The sequence below is a fragment of the Dasypus novemcinctus genome, chromosome 11 (assembly GCF_030445035.2).
Source record: "Dasypus novemcinctus isolate mDasNov1 chromosome 11, mDasNov1.1.hap2, whole genome shotgun sequence".
Lineage (NCBI taxonomy): Eukaryota > Metazoa > Chordata > Mammalia > Cingulata > Dasypodidae > Dasypus > Dasypus novemcinctus.
Genome location: NC_080683.1, coordinates 17,215,548 through 17,231,176, shown reverse-complemented (window position 1 = coordinate 17,231,176; position 15,629 = coordinate 17,215,548). Strand labels below are relative to the sequence as shown.

Sequence of the window (15,629 nt, the reverse complement as noted above, 5' to 3'; positions counted from 1 at the left end):
AGGCAGTGAGCACAAGCAGCCAGGGGTGGGGTGGGGATATAAATAAATAAATCTTTTAAAAAAATAACAATAGAGAGTGAATAGATTAAACAATCCAATCAAAGGTAGAAATTGTCAGACTGGATAAAAAACATAACCCAATTATATGTTTATAGAAAATACATAGCTCAAAACTTTAAGTTGAAAGTAAAAGCATGAAAGAGATATACCATGCTAACAGCAACTATAAGGGAGGTGGGATGGATACACACACACACATACACACACACAATGGGAAGAGAGAGATAAAGAGGGACATTTTTATAATTATAAAAGGACTATCCATTCAGGAATATATAAATAGTACAAACATATTTATTGATCATCAGAGCCCCAAAATGCATGAGGCAAAATTTGACTACATTAAAGAGAGAAATAAAAAATTCAACAGTAATGTTTACTGACTTCAGTACCCCACTTTCAATAATGAGACACCTAGATAGAAGATCAAAAAGGACATAAAAGACTTTAAACCAAACATCTACAGAACACTTACCCAAACAACAGCAAAGAATACACATTGTTCTCAAGCACACATGGAACATTGTCAGGGACAGACCATGTATGTGTGTGTGTGTATAAAATAAGCCTCAACAAATGTAAAATTTTTGAAATCATACAAAGTGTTCTCTGACCACAATGGAATTAAATTAGAAATCATTACAAAAGAAAATTAACAAATATGCAGAAATAAATTAACATATTCCTAAAAAAAACAGTATATCAAAGAAAAAAATCACAAGGGAAATTGGAATATATCTTGGGATTAATGAAAATAAAAACATGACATACAAAAATTAGGGTATGCAGCTTAGAGGGAAATTAATAAATAGCTATAAAGGCCTATATTAAAAATATAGGCAATCTCAAATTAGTAAACTAACCTATGATAGTGGAAAAAGAAGAAGCCATCCGAAAGAAGGAAATAGTAAAGGTTACTACTGAAAGTAACTAAGAAATAAATGAGTGAATATAAGAACAATAGAAAAAATCAATTAAACCAGAACTCGATCCTTTCATAGGATCACAAAATTGGCAAACGATTAGCTAGACTGACCAAGAGAAAAGATGCGTTTCAGTTTCTTTGTTGCTAAAGAAAATACAGTGCTTAGTTTGGCTTAAACAATGAGAACTTATTGGCTCACAGTTTTGAGGTTAGGAGAAGTCCAAAATGAAGGTATCATCAAGGCTATGCTTTCTCCCAGAAAAATGTGATGTCCTAGGGCTGGCTGCCAACAGTCCTTAGTCCTTGGCTTCTCTGTCACATGACAATGCACATGGCATCCTCTCCTGGCTTCTCTGTTCCATTGCCATTCAACTTCTAACTGCTTCCTGTATGTGTGTGTGTGTCTCTCAGTGACCTTCCCTATAAGACCTTCAGTAATAGGATTAGGACCCATCCTGACTCAGATGAGTTACACCCTAACTGAAATAACCTCATCAAAAGATCCTATTTACAAGTGGTTCATACCCACAAGAATGGATTAAGTTTAAAAAATTGTTTTTCTGGAGTACATAGCTCCAAGCCACCACAACACTCATTACAAAATGTTAGAGGGGACATCACCACCAACCTTACAGACATAAAAAGAAATATATACAAACAACTGTAATGGAATAATACAAACAACTGAATGTAAATAGATAGGATAATTTAGCTAAAGTGAACAAATTTCTGGAAAGACATAAATTACCAAAACTTCATCAAGAAGAAATAGAAAATCTGAGTAGAGCTATAACAAGTAAAGAGTTTTAATTAGTAATTTTTAAGCTTTCCATAAATAAAAATCCAGGCCCAGATGACTTCACTAGCTTCACTGATGAATTTATTTTTACTCACTGGTGAACTTTATAATATGTTTAAAGAATAAGTAATACCAATTCTTCTCATAATTTTCCAAAAAATAGAAGAGGAGACACTTCTAACTTATTTTTTGAGGTATTACCATGCTATGAAAACCAGAGACATCAGTAGAAAACTAAAGACTAATATCTTTTATGAATATAGACACAAAACTCCTCAACAGAATACTAGTTAACCAATCTAACAACACGTAAAAAAGGATGATACACCATGACCAAATGGAATTTATCCTAGGAAAGGGAGGTTAGTTTAAAATCAAAAAACAATTAATGAAATACATTGTATTAAGATAAAATGTTATAGATGTATCAAAGTACACAGAAAAATATGAAGATACAGAAGTCACAAGGGAAAATATAAGATATGTAGAGGATAAATCCAGAAAACTTAATATATATATATATATAATATATATATATATAAGGTATTTCAGAAAGAAAAAACGAGAGGAGAGGCAATTATTAAATAAGTGATAGACAAGAATATCCTTAACCGTATAAGAAAACCCAAGGCTTCAGAGTAAAAGAGTTTAAGTTCTAGGCTTTTTTGATGAATAATGAGACATATCTGGATTATCTTAGTAAAATTCCTTATTTGTAAACATAGTGAGAAAAACCTTATAACAGCCTGGCTCCCTCCCTCCGCTTACTACCCTATAAAAAGCATGATTGGATTAATCAGATGGTCATTGAACTACTCATTTGCAACACTGGAAGAGTATCTTTTGATATACTAGAGAAAAAGCCTGCAACCCAAGAACTCTCTGTCTAGTCAAGATAAGATGTCTATCGAGCAAAAGAATACTGTTTGGCAATGTGCAAAAATGCAGAGTGTATCATCTATATATCTCATCTAGAGACTTCAAATTTAGAAAAAAGGAAGAAGAAGAAAGGGAAAATCTATTAAATACTGAATCTTTCTTGGGCTTTCTCAATATTATATATTCTCAGGACTATAATTTCTGAGAATATGTAATACATGTGCTCAATTTCTTGAAAAACTGTGAGTGAAATTCTAGTAATAGTCTAGGAATAATATACTTTTTCATCAAAAGCCAAAAGCTTAGGTGTAGAGGACAAGGGGTAAAGTAAAATCTTTCAAAGATCTGTTAGTAGGGAGAGGAAAGAGGAAATAAAGTGTTTTGAAGGTCTTCTATTACTGAAATGCAAAAAAGATTTGAAGAAAAAGATACTTTTTGGGGAAGTGCTATCTCTTGGTAGGAATATAATTGAAACATTGTTTTAAATAATATTTTAAGCTATTATTTAAAATAGATCCAAGCAAACGGGAAGGAGGTAAGGATTAATGAAAAATAGAAAAAGGGTGGTATGTATTAATGGTATGGAATTTCAAATTAACAAAGAGAAATAGAAGGATTAGCAGCATGAACAAAGGAAAAGAAGAAAGCAAGAATATAAAATAAATTCTCAATATAAAGGAAGAGAAAATAATAAAAATCAATTAAATCAGCCATTGCAATAAATGTGAATAGATTAAATTCTTCCATTAAAAGACAACAACAAAACTAAAACTTAAAGGTTGAAAATAGAATAGACAAACAAATTATTAAATAATGCATATACAAATGTATCTACAAATGCAAAAGAAAGCAGGAGTAGCAATAGTAAAATTAGGCAAGGTAAAGTTTAATATTAAAAGCACCAAAAAGGATAAGGAGGAATATTATATAATTATAGAAAGCACTATTAATCAACCTTTAGGAAATAAACAATAAAAGAGTAAAGTATCAAGATATGCCTATAACTTTATTTCACTGGACTAGAGTATCTGTACTTTTTTTAGTATGTCCACAGAATAGTTAGAAAAATTAATAATGAAATTGGCCACAAAATAGACCTTTCCAAATTAAAATAAGACTATATTATCTGTGGATTTGAGCCACTGATCTTAATTCAATTAAACTATAAATAAATAATAAAAGCATAACCCATAAATCTTAATGATGTGGAAATTCAAAATCTGAAGTAGATTCTGTTTAGGTAAGATGTATATTGTAAGCCTTTAAACAACTACTAATTGAAATAACTCAAAAATAGAGCTAAAAAAATCCTGGGATCAAAATGGATATCAAAAGAACAATGAAAAGAATACTTTGTACAAATGTCTATAGGATTCAATGAAAGCACTCCCAAAAAATGGAAATTTTTATTACCTTTGTCTACCAAAACTGTTATATTTAGGAATATATATAATAAGAAAGACATTAAATATGATCTGACAAAACTGAAAGATAAATGTTCTTGGACAGAAGATAAAATTACAAATATACATATTCAACCAAAATTAATAAATAAAATTAATGCAACTTTAGATATGATCCCAATGAAGTTTTCTTAGAATTGTATAAAAAAATCATAACATTTCCCTGGGAGAATAAATGCCCATGTATAGCCAGGAAAAGCATGAAAAAAGAGTAAGAATATACTATAAAGCTTATGATGTCATATAGGAGAAGACATATAGATCTGAAATATATAAGAATCTATAATATGACAAAAGTTCATTTCACTTGATAAAGCTGGGTTATTTAATTAGTGGAACTGGACAACTCATCATCCATTTGTAAGAACAGTAAAGTGAACCTTCAAATATACCATATACAAAGTAAATTCCAGATAGATTGAAGATGTAAAACAAAAAAAACCCAAAACAATCAAAATCTGAAAAGAAAACCCAGGACATTACATTTACAATATGTGGGAATGGAGAAACATTTTCTCAAACAAGAAATTATAAAAGGAAAGATGAACTTATTTGATAATAAACAATTTTAAATTCTGATGGCAAAAGATGCCCTAAAATCAATAGATAAGTGGTAGACTAGAAAAAAGCATTTCAAATTCAGATGTCAGAGTTAATATAAAAGACCTCTTTTAAACTGAAAACAATAAACCACCAAAATGAAAAATCAGCAAAGAGTAAAAATTGACAGTTAACAGAAAGGCTTATCCAGAGAGTTGGCAAACATGAAAAAATTCATATTCATTGGTAATTAGGGAAATTAAATATTTCAGTTATAATGATATCTCACTTTTTACCCTTCAGACTTTTCTCCTGTGGGGAAATGATGACCCTCGTTGCTGTTATGAATGTGAAAGATTAATACCTTGGACAGCAATCTCATAACATCTGTTAAAATTTAGAATGTTTGTGTCACTTTACCATAGTCCTACTCATGTGATTCTATGCCCTAAAAATAAAGCCTTAAGTACAGAAGACTATACAAATGGTGATGCTTATTGCAGTGTTACCCCTAGTGTGAAAAACCAGAACCAAAATATGTGCGCATCAATAAGGGCTTGGTTGGAAAGCTGTGATGCATACCATAAAATGTTACGCAGCTCCTACAAAGAATGAATTAGGGTTATACCAGTTGACTTGGAGATGGTTTTCTCCCTCATGAACCAAGAAAAGTGAGATGCAAAGAAAAAGTTATAACACATTTCTAGGCAAAAAATGAATAAGGCATTCCTATAAATGACTGTATATGTATATATGTATATGCATATTTAGGTATATATATTTTTTATATGAGCATGAAGGAATATATGAATGAATGCATACAGGATGATTAATACGAGTTACATATGGATTGGAGCTGGGCTGATAACAAAAATGGGAGGAAGATGGGAAATGGCAATCAAGCAAAAATTAGTATATATGATATCATTTTTATGCATTTCAATTATATAGGTATCTGTAGAAAAACTTTTTAGAATGAAAGTTAAAATGAAAGCAATAAAATACAAGAAAAATACTTATGGACCTAAGAGAATATTGTTAGTTTCTAATGTCTAAATAGGTAGTAAAAGATTAAAATAAAAAAATTGTGTAGTCTTAAGTTATGAAATTTTGGAAAAAGAAGTAAATATCTCACAATGATTGTGTTTTTTAATTGTTTTCCTTTGCAAAACTCGTTTTGCTACTATCAGTACATAAAAGTTTATGACTGTCAACCTTCCTTGGAGATTGAACCCTTTTTTATTAGATAATATTCCACTGTGTCTCATTTATTGCTTTTGATATTGAACTGTGTTTTCTACCATTAGTATTACCAGTCGTGCTTCCTTTGCTTGCGTTTGCCCAATATATCATTACACATCCTTTTTTCTATTGTCATTTTGTTTAAGATGTGTCTATTTTAAATAGTAAATAGCAGAATCCTGTTTCCAAATCAGAGAGGCCCCTTTTCTTCTGTTGGTAAGAGAGTTCAGATCTTTCACATTTACTGTGGAATTGAGAATTTGGTTTTATTCTTTCAGTTTTATTTATGACATGAATAAATGAATGATTTAATTCCAGGTTACTTTCACTTTTATTTTCTTTGGATACAATAATTCTCCTTTTAAAGATTATTTTGAGAGAATCCCCAATTTAATTTCTTTTTTTATAATTTTTTTTTCTCTCCCTTTCCCTCTCCCCGCTCCCAGTTGCCTGTTCTCTGTGTTCATTTGCTGCGTGTTCTTTTTGTCTGCTTCTGTTGTCAATGGCACCGGGAATCCCTGTCTCTTTTTGTTGCATCATCTTGCTGCATCAGCTCTCCATGTGTGTGGCACCATTCCTGGGCAAGTTGCACTTTTTTCGTGCTGGGCGGCTCTCCTTATGGGGCGCACACCTTGCGCATGGGGCTCCCCTACGCGGGGGACACCCCTGCATGGCACAGCACTCCTTGCGCGCATCAACACTGTGCATGGCCCAGCTCCACATGGGTTAAGGAGGCCCGGGGCTTTGAACTGCAGACCTCCTACGTGGTAATCGGATGCCCTATCCACTGGGCCAAGTCCACTTCCCCCAAATTTAATTTCATATGCATTATTCAGTACATGTAATGATTGTTGCTGATATAAATCTATTGAGCACATTTCTTTTTCCGTCTCTTATCTCCATTAAGACAAATTGAGTGGCAGCAGTAACACAAATAAAAGACAAAAAATTGCTCAAGACTTCCTCAACTCTATTGACCAGACAGGAGAACTCTTGGCAATGTTTGAAGATGATGAAATTGATGAAGTTAAACAAGAGAGAATGGAGGTAGAGTATATTCTTCCCTTTTTACAGTAATGGAATAACCACTACAGTGCGTGTACTATTTGCTTCTGTTCTAGTGTTCTTTAGATATTGTCTGAACCACCAAGTCTTGGTTTTTTGTATGAAAGCAACATAGTGCATTGGAGTAAGCTCTAGAGAGGGAGTCAAGCTCTGCCTTCGGTCAATTTTGGTAGATGACTTCAGTTCCCCATTTCTCCGTTTCCTCCTTTGAAAATGAGAAGGTTTCCCTAAGTTTCCTTCTTGAAATTGTATTTAGTAATATTATTTCATTTATTAAAAGCTAATTTATAATCAACTATTTACTGATTTTTTTTTTGTTGTTCTAAATCATCTGTTACCTTTTTGGGCAAAGGTAATTCTTAACCACTTTTGTGTATGCATATGCATGAAGAGCTATATTTCAGGCTATAGTTGCAGACTTATGGCTGGACTCGCTAGCTAGGGTAATATCCAGAGCAATTACATGCTTTATGTCACTGTAACACAAAGTCAGTGACACATATTTGGACTCCCTGGAACTGTTTCAACAATGAATAAGAAAGTTGTATGTCTTCTTCTTACTTTACCTATCTATACATGAAATTAGTATTTCTTTAAATACTTAAGAAAAGAAAAAATGATTCATTTGATTTGAGTACCTTCCAAAATACAAGGTAGGATGCTTTCATTCTTATTACTACTATTATACTTTTGCATGAAAGAAATCTCTTTAAATTAGACAAGAGAGGTAATTCCAGAGCTTGCAAAAATTGTTCTAAGTGCCTACTTTATCATAGCCTCTATGCATGCTAAAATAGAATTATTTCACGTTAAACTTTGGAGGAAGTCCAATAGACATACATGCTTTATAAACTCTAACAACCTTCTTTAAAGAATTAGTGTGCTTAGATCATGAACTATGATCTAAAGGCAATGCTCTTTTTAGGTATCAATTACCTAAGAAATGTGTGGTTATCTTGGTTTTGGGCAACTGCAAATGGTTTTAGTTCGACTTCGCCTTGGGCCAAAAACATACTAAGTTGTCCAGAGCAGATGATAAACATATATTTCTGATGTCATTATGGACTAAAACAGGATATGATTATTTAGTGGCATGGTTTCACTTATGATGCATTACACAGAAAGCAAATATTGTTTATACTTTATTTTTAAAACATTTTATATTATAAAAATGGGCATTAAGAAAGATTCATTAAGGAAGAATTCTACATGAAACTTTAGCAAAATAGAACAAGTAGTTTTTAGTTTTGATGGGAAAATCTCTGTCAACCACGCCCATTGCCCAGAAGGGCATTCCACAGTCAAGGAAAAGAGAAGAAATGGAGCATTTTAACACTGAAAACATAATAGCAGGCTACTACAGATCTGGAAAAATGATGAGTCAATAAGATGCAAGTGAAAGTCAATAAATTATTTGGAAATACAGGATAGAAAAGGCTTGGGCACTTACGTAATCTATATACCTTCCCCCAGTAGTGACAGTATATATTACATAGTGGTAACAAAAAAAAAATTGAATATCAATAGTGAAAGAAAAGAAGAGTAAAAGTCAGCTTCATCTATACAACAACATTGGATTGGCATTTCATTAACCTTTATATCATACCTAAAATCTTCTTTAACCAGGATAAAGAAGAGTGGTTTTGAGAGTCTACTCATCCAAATAACAGCGTCTAACTGGATCAAAAGTGCTGAACTTGTAGACATAACTTAAATGTAGACAGTAGAAAGTGGAACCGTCAAGGGCATAGGCCTTGCCTGCTTCTAATTTGACAGGTTATAGTTTCAAGCATAAACCACAACTGTGGCAGTCCATATGAAACCACTTTGGACTCACAGACTGCAATCTCTTGCTTTTAAAGGGCAGTAGAATAATCAGTCCTGGCATCACTCAGTGATTTAATTTTCCTCCAAGCATCACTTATGGTTGCAGAAGTTCTATTTACTACCTCCTCCCTAGAATGTATGAAATGATATAGACCTACCAACAAAGCTTGTTTTTGTTTTTCATTCTTCTTTCTTTTTTTCTTTACTTAAATGTGATTTAGAATAGAAATATTTTTATGGACAGAAACTCACTTGGGACCCTGTCTTTTTCTCAAAACATTGAGCAAGCATATAAAAAATGGATAGTTCTTTCCTGTTGTTTTTAGATGATTTCTATGTGTGCCTGGCTTTGTGTTTTACTTATAATTTCCTTCATTAGTATTTTGTATTATGTGACTTAAAATATAAAATGGTCTGTATTTTTACATCCATTTCTTCATGCTTGTTCATAGTCATAATAGATGACTCTTGTTTTTCTCCAACACCAAATTTCTAGTACTTGGGGTATATTTATAATAAAATGGATCCATGATCTCTGAAAATTTTTTTTAATTAGAAAATAATGATTAGATAATTTTCGTGATTCTTTTAATGTATTTTAGGAATTGGAAAAGAGAAGCAGCCAGGAAAATGGAAATCATTATGTTATACATATAAATTCATAGCTATCACCCTCCAAGCATTCCTTGCCCCCATCCACTCCTAGCATGGAATAAGACAGTTATATCCCTAGTGTTGATACTAATTATTTAATTCTAATTTTTTGAGATCTAGTCATCTCAATGTGGCTGAATCAACCAAATGCCAAGAAAAGGTTGTTTAAAAGCAGTAAATGTCTTTGGATTTTCCTAACAGGAAAAACTGGTCATTCACAGAATACCCTGCCTAAGGCCCAGCCACCCCACTTGTGGAAGAACCTGAGAAGATCAAGTTTTTATCATTAATCACGAAAAGTATCCATTCAGTAATCCACTAGGTTTGTTTGGGGGGGGGGGGGGACCACGGGGGCAGGCAGGGTAAACAGCAGATGCTTAAAAATATTGGGTGAACTATTTACCTTCAAACTTATTCTCAAATTGATAAAAGTAAACAAGAGAGCAAGGATTCAAGCATATCAGGAGTCATCTTTAAACAGATTGGGGTGCTGAAAATCCCTAGTAAATGTTTATCTTGTGCTTTAAAAAAATGTTTCATTTTAAATACTTTCAAACTTGTAGGACAGTTGTTGTTAATGTGGGAAAGTGTAGGAGAGGTAGGGAGTGAGGCACATGGGAATCCACTACATTTTTTATGTATCATTTATGTAATCTATCTTTTAAAAATACAAAAATGATAAAAAATAGTACAGACCCCATACAGAGAACTGCAGCATACTCCTAAATACCCCCTTGTACCTAAATGCACAAATATTGACATTTTGCACTTTTGCCACATCATTCTACATTACTATTCATCTATCTGTTATTCTGTCCAATTATCAATCCATTTTATGGACACTGAGTATAGATTGTATATATCATGCTCCTTGAACACTTATTCCTGCCATATACATTGCCTAAGAACAAATATAGTCACTTATATAACCACCTTAAGTCAATTATCAAGTTCAAGAAATATAACACTGACATAAAGCTTACAGTCTATATTCCAATTTTTCATATGTCCCAATAATGTCAAATACCAAAGACAAAGCATTCTGAAAGCCTCAAAAGAGAAGAAACATGTCATTTTCAAGGCAACCTCTTCTCCTCCTCTGCTCAATCCCATCTAAGATCATATATTGCTTTTAAATGCCACTGTCTCTTTAGTTGCTCTTTTTTTTTTTTAATTGTGGGAACATATGTATAATATAAACTTCCCCATCCCAAATACTGTCAGGCATACCATTCAATGGGATTAATCATATTCACAATATTGTGGTACCTTCTCTACCACCTTCCATTACTAAAACTTTCCCATCTTCCCAGACAGAAGCCCTGCAACCTTCATGCATTAACTTCCCCTTCTCCCAGACCCCTGCATGTGACAACCTGTACTCTAATTACTGTCCCTCTGAGCTTCCACATTCTCCAGTATTTTCTTTGTAGTTACCATGGGACTTAAATTCAACATCTTAAATATGTGACAATCCGATTTGCTTTGATACCAATTTAACTGCTTCAATAGTATACACGAACTATGTTCTTTTACCCCCCCACCATTATGTAGTTCTTGTTACAAATTATATGTTTATACATGGAGTCCACAATCACTGATTTATCATTACATTTTATTCACTTACTTTTTAGATCTCTATTGTAAGAAGTGCACTTATCAATAAAAAATACAATAGTAATGGCATTTGTATTTCCCCCTGTCATTACCCTCACCAAAGATTGTTATTTCTTTGTGTGACTTCAGTCTATTGTCTATTGTCCTTTCCTTTCAACCTGCAGAACTTTCTTTAGCATCTCTTATCAGGCTGGTCTAATGATGGTGAATTCCCTCTAGTTTTGTTTATCTGGGAATGTCTTAATCCATCCCTCAGTTTTTGGACAGTTTTGCCAATATAGAATTCTTGGTTGGCAGTTTTTTGTTTTCAGCACTTTAAAGATGTTATCCCACTGCCTTCTTGCCACTATGGTTTCTGATGAGAAATCATCACTTAATTTTACTGAGACTCCCTTGTATTAATACATGATACCTTCCTTCTGTTTTCCAGCTTTCAGAATGTTCTTTGTCTTTGGCAGTTGACAGTTTGATTATAATATGCTGCATCCTGGGTCTATTGGTGTTTATCCTGTTTGGAGTTTGTTGAGTGTCTTGAATGTGTATATTCATGTCTTTCATTAAATTTGGGAAGTCTTCAGCCATTACCCCCTTTGTCTCTTCTCCTTCTGGGACACCGACAATGTATATGTTGGCATGCTTGATGGTGTTCTACAGTTTGTTTCATCAGGCTCTGTTCACTTTTCTTCACTCATTATTCTTTCTGCTCCTCAGACTGCATAATTTCAATTGTCTTATATTTAAGTTTTCTGAAACTGTCTTCTGCCAGCTCTAATCTGCTGTTGAACTCCTCCAGGGAATTTTTAATTTCTCTTACTGTGGTCTTCAGATCTGTTCAGTTCTTTTTCACAATCTCCATCTCTCTATTGATACTCTCATTGTGTTGATCTGTCATTTTCCTAATTTCCTTTAGGTCTTTGACTATAGTTTCCTTTAGCTCTTTGAGCTTATTTGGAACCATTTTTTGAAAAGTCTTTTCAGGTATGTTCCAGTCTGGTTTTCCTCATTGATGGCTTGTGCTGCTTTAACTTTCTCCTTTGCCTATGCCATTGCCTCCTGTTTATTTGAATGTTTTGTGACCATTTGTTGAAACCTGGACTTGGATATTTTAGTATGTTAGCACTGGAATTTAGACTCTGAGGCATCTGATTACTTGTATTTAGGTAGTATTATGACAGAGCTTTCCTTGATTGACAGAAGCTAACAACAACAACAAAAATTTAAAAAGAGGGAAAAAAAGAACACAATTTTCCTCAGTGTTTGCAAATTGACCTGTATGAGTGCCCTCCTTCAGGGCTTATCCATACAGTCAGTTTAGACTGGATAACTCGAGGCCAAAGAATAAGGGCCTCCCTGATCCTTTCTCCACATGTATCTTTTCTTGAGCATGTGCGTGCAGTCCTAGTTATTTCCCTTTTTTCATGGGTCTGAATGTCCTTCTTCCATAGGAAGCATTTTCCTCAGGGTCACAGGATCTACACTGTATGTCCTATAGTTTGCAGTCCCTTACCCCGGCAGCAAGACTTGACTTCTCTCCCATAGCATTCTGTAGGAGAGCTCTGTGAGCTGCCATCTCTACACTGGGCAAGTTCTGGTATAGCGAGTCCTGCACGCCACCACCAGACATACTGAGCCAGACATACAAGCTCCCAGTATTGCATGAGGGTTACTCTACTTCTTCAGGAACCAAGACCTGGGGTCTGCACTGGGAGTGCAGGTGGGCTCCACACCAAGTCAGTGAGGGCTGGGGGAGCCAGGAGATCCTAAAGCTTTTAAGTAACCTTTGTGTTGATTTGGCCCTTGCCCTATTACTGCAGTCCTTTAACTGTTTTCTGGAACTTTGAGAAAGATGTTTCTGCCAGTTCTTGCTGGTTGTTCAAAGCTTCTGTGGGGGATCAGAGCCCTGAGGTATCTTATTCTGCCATCTTGAACAGGGCAGGACCCAGAAAGTTATCTTGTGCCTTTAAGTTAGAGGCCTAATTCTGGATCTAGAGAGGCAGTTAAAAATGTTTTAATAAGCTTTAAATTGAATAAGATCTCCAGGGGCCATCTGATTTTTTGGTTAACCTGAAATAAACTAGCCATAGATTTTGAAACACAGAGTTTCTTATAAAGGCCAAATGAAAGACAGATTCAATCATGCCCCATGTGTAATGAGGTTATAATTTTGGGTGTTTTGAGCCCCAGAGTTATAGTTTTTGGAGGAAAGGGGACTGGGAAACTCATTGAAAAAGCCAGAGAGGTGATTGACTGTAGAGTTCTCATTTTGAAATGTGTTCTTTTTTATTATTCCTGTTTCTACCTATTGTCATTTTTTTTTAATTATGAAGGAAAGTGAATTAAAATACCTATAAGTTTGAGTTAAAAATATTTTAGGTAATATTTAATGTAAAAGGTAAAAAGCTAATCCCAGAAAGATAAAAGTTTATAAATATCAAAAATAAAAAAGGTTTAAATGTCAAATACCCCAAAAGTTAGAAATTTAAGTGTATATGGGATTAAGAAGTAAGTATAGAATTTTCATACTCTATTTCATATAGGTGTATATACAGATAATATTAACACATATGCATATATTTTATATATATGTACACATACAAAATATAGAATGTCCTTGTTCATATGCTATAAAAATAGAAACATAATTTTACCAGACTTTTCAAAAGTTAAAAGTAAAAGAATAATCAGAAGTATGTGTAAGACAAACTCAAATACTGGTTGTAGCTATATTCATTTCTGAGAAAGAAGAATTTAATGGAAAAAGCTTTAAAATGGAATAAAGGCAATACTTTTATATTATTAATGGATGATACTTTTAATAAAGATATGGTATATATAAAATGTTAAGTTAAGCATCAAATTCCAAAGCATTGAAACATACCAAGCAAAATCTTCTGGCATTGTGGGGAGACAGTCACAGAAAGCATTTGTTTCAGAGACTTGCACACACCATCCTCAGTCCATAACAGACTGAGTCGCGGAAAAATATTTCGATAATAAAAATTGAAGTTTAGGAGAGTGTATGTGGCTCAAGCACCTACTTCCCACATGGGATGTCCCAGGTTCAGTTCCCGGTGCCTCCTAAAAACAAAAACAAACAACAAGCAAACAAACAGAAAAACTAAGGGGAACTGATGTGGCTCAGTAGTTGCGTGCTGGCTTCCCACATAGACCCACATATGAGGTCCTGGATTCAATCCCCAGCCCAATACCTCATTAAAAAAACCAACTAAGTTTATCTAATAAATGCATATGGAACATGTTATACATCAGCAGCTGTTTTTAAAACCTTACTCCAGGTAACCCCAAACCCTTTTGGGAAGGTATATAAAGGTCTGGTGGGGCTTTAGCCTCCACCTTTCCTCCACCCCTTCTTTAATAGAACTTCAGTTTTACATTTTGTGTCTGCATATCATCATTGAAGAAAGGGTTTTACTATTTTCTAAATTGAAAACCATTAAAGTAAACCTATTATTCACATGTTCGTGAACTTTTTACAAAACTTGATTATATTATGGGTCTCTCTCTGTGTCTTACACATACTCACAAAGTATAAGGAACTTAGCCTCTCTGCCCAGCTTTCTGGGAAGTAACTTCTACATCCATGGAATTTCCCCCCATAGAAGTATATTTTGTTATTCATGGTGCTCTCGCTCACCTCCCCCTCCTATCTCCACAACTGATAGTTTTTGCCAATAAGATGGCTTAGTGTGGGGTCACCCTCACTTAGTGTGAGAGAATGGCCACACCAGAAAGAGCAATGATGCAATTAGGAAGTTGAGCTTTAATCTACATCATATCAGCTCAGCCTCCTTGGAGGGAAGGGTGGCTAGAGATTGAGTTCAGCCACATGGACATGTGTTCAATCAATCACACCTATATAATGTACCCACATAAAAAACTATAGAGACCCGATTTCGTATGAGCTTCCATGATTCATAATACACATCATTGTGCTGAAAGGTGACTTTTTCTGACTCAGTGTTGAGAGGACACAGAAACTTTGCCTTTGAGAACCTAGACCTTACCCTATGCATTTCTTCTTTTGGCTCCTTCTAATTTGTATTCTTTTTTTCTATAATGAACTTAAAATTGTAAGTATAGCACTTTTCTGAGTTCTGCAAACCCTTCTAGCAGGTTATCAGACCTGAGGGTGTGGTGGGAACCCCCATGCTTAAAGCTGTTGTCTGTTAGCAAACTTTTTCCAGAATTGCATTGTAATTAGTGATGGAAGTCCATAGACACACACACAAGAATCCCAAAAATGCAAAAATTTGCAGGCCTTATTGTCCTACCAGAGTGGAAAAAAAAAAACAAAGCATCCTAGATAGGAGTATCAGAAAGTTAAATACATAAACAAAACCCTAACTGCTTAAAAATTGAAAAGAAAAAAAAAATCTACCAGACAATTAATGGACTAACAACAAATAAATGAAAAACCATCTACCACAGACTATTTAAATAATAATAGCATTGAGATTTTTCTGTATAAAATTACAAGTGTGGAACAAATCTTTATGAGAAAAAAGAGGCAACTTTATGCATTTAAGGCTTTCATTAT

At 34.0% G+C, this 15,629-nt stretch overlaps 1 protein-coding gene across 7 annotated transcripts in view; it reads left to right on the top strand.

Moving 5' to 3' along the window:
• Nucleotides 1-15,629, top strand: part of SUPT3H (SPT3 homolog, SAGA and STAGA complex component) — a 571,256-nt gene that overhangs the window by 386,892 nt on the left and 168,735 nt on the right. For 6 of the 7 annotated variants that reach the window (XM_023587587.3, XM_004454205.5, XM_058306818.2 and 3 more), the window contains exon 6: nucleotides 6,816-6,955. The exons of the other annotated variant lie outside the window; for it this stretch is intronic. In XM_023587587.3, coding sequence (XP_023443355.2) covers nucleotides 6,816-6,955 — 140 coding nt within the window. The remainder of the gene's footprint in view (nucleotides 1-6,815; nucleotides 6,956-15,629) is intronic. 7 annotated transcript variants of the gene reach the window in all.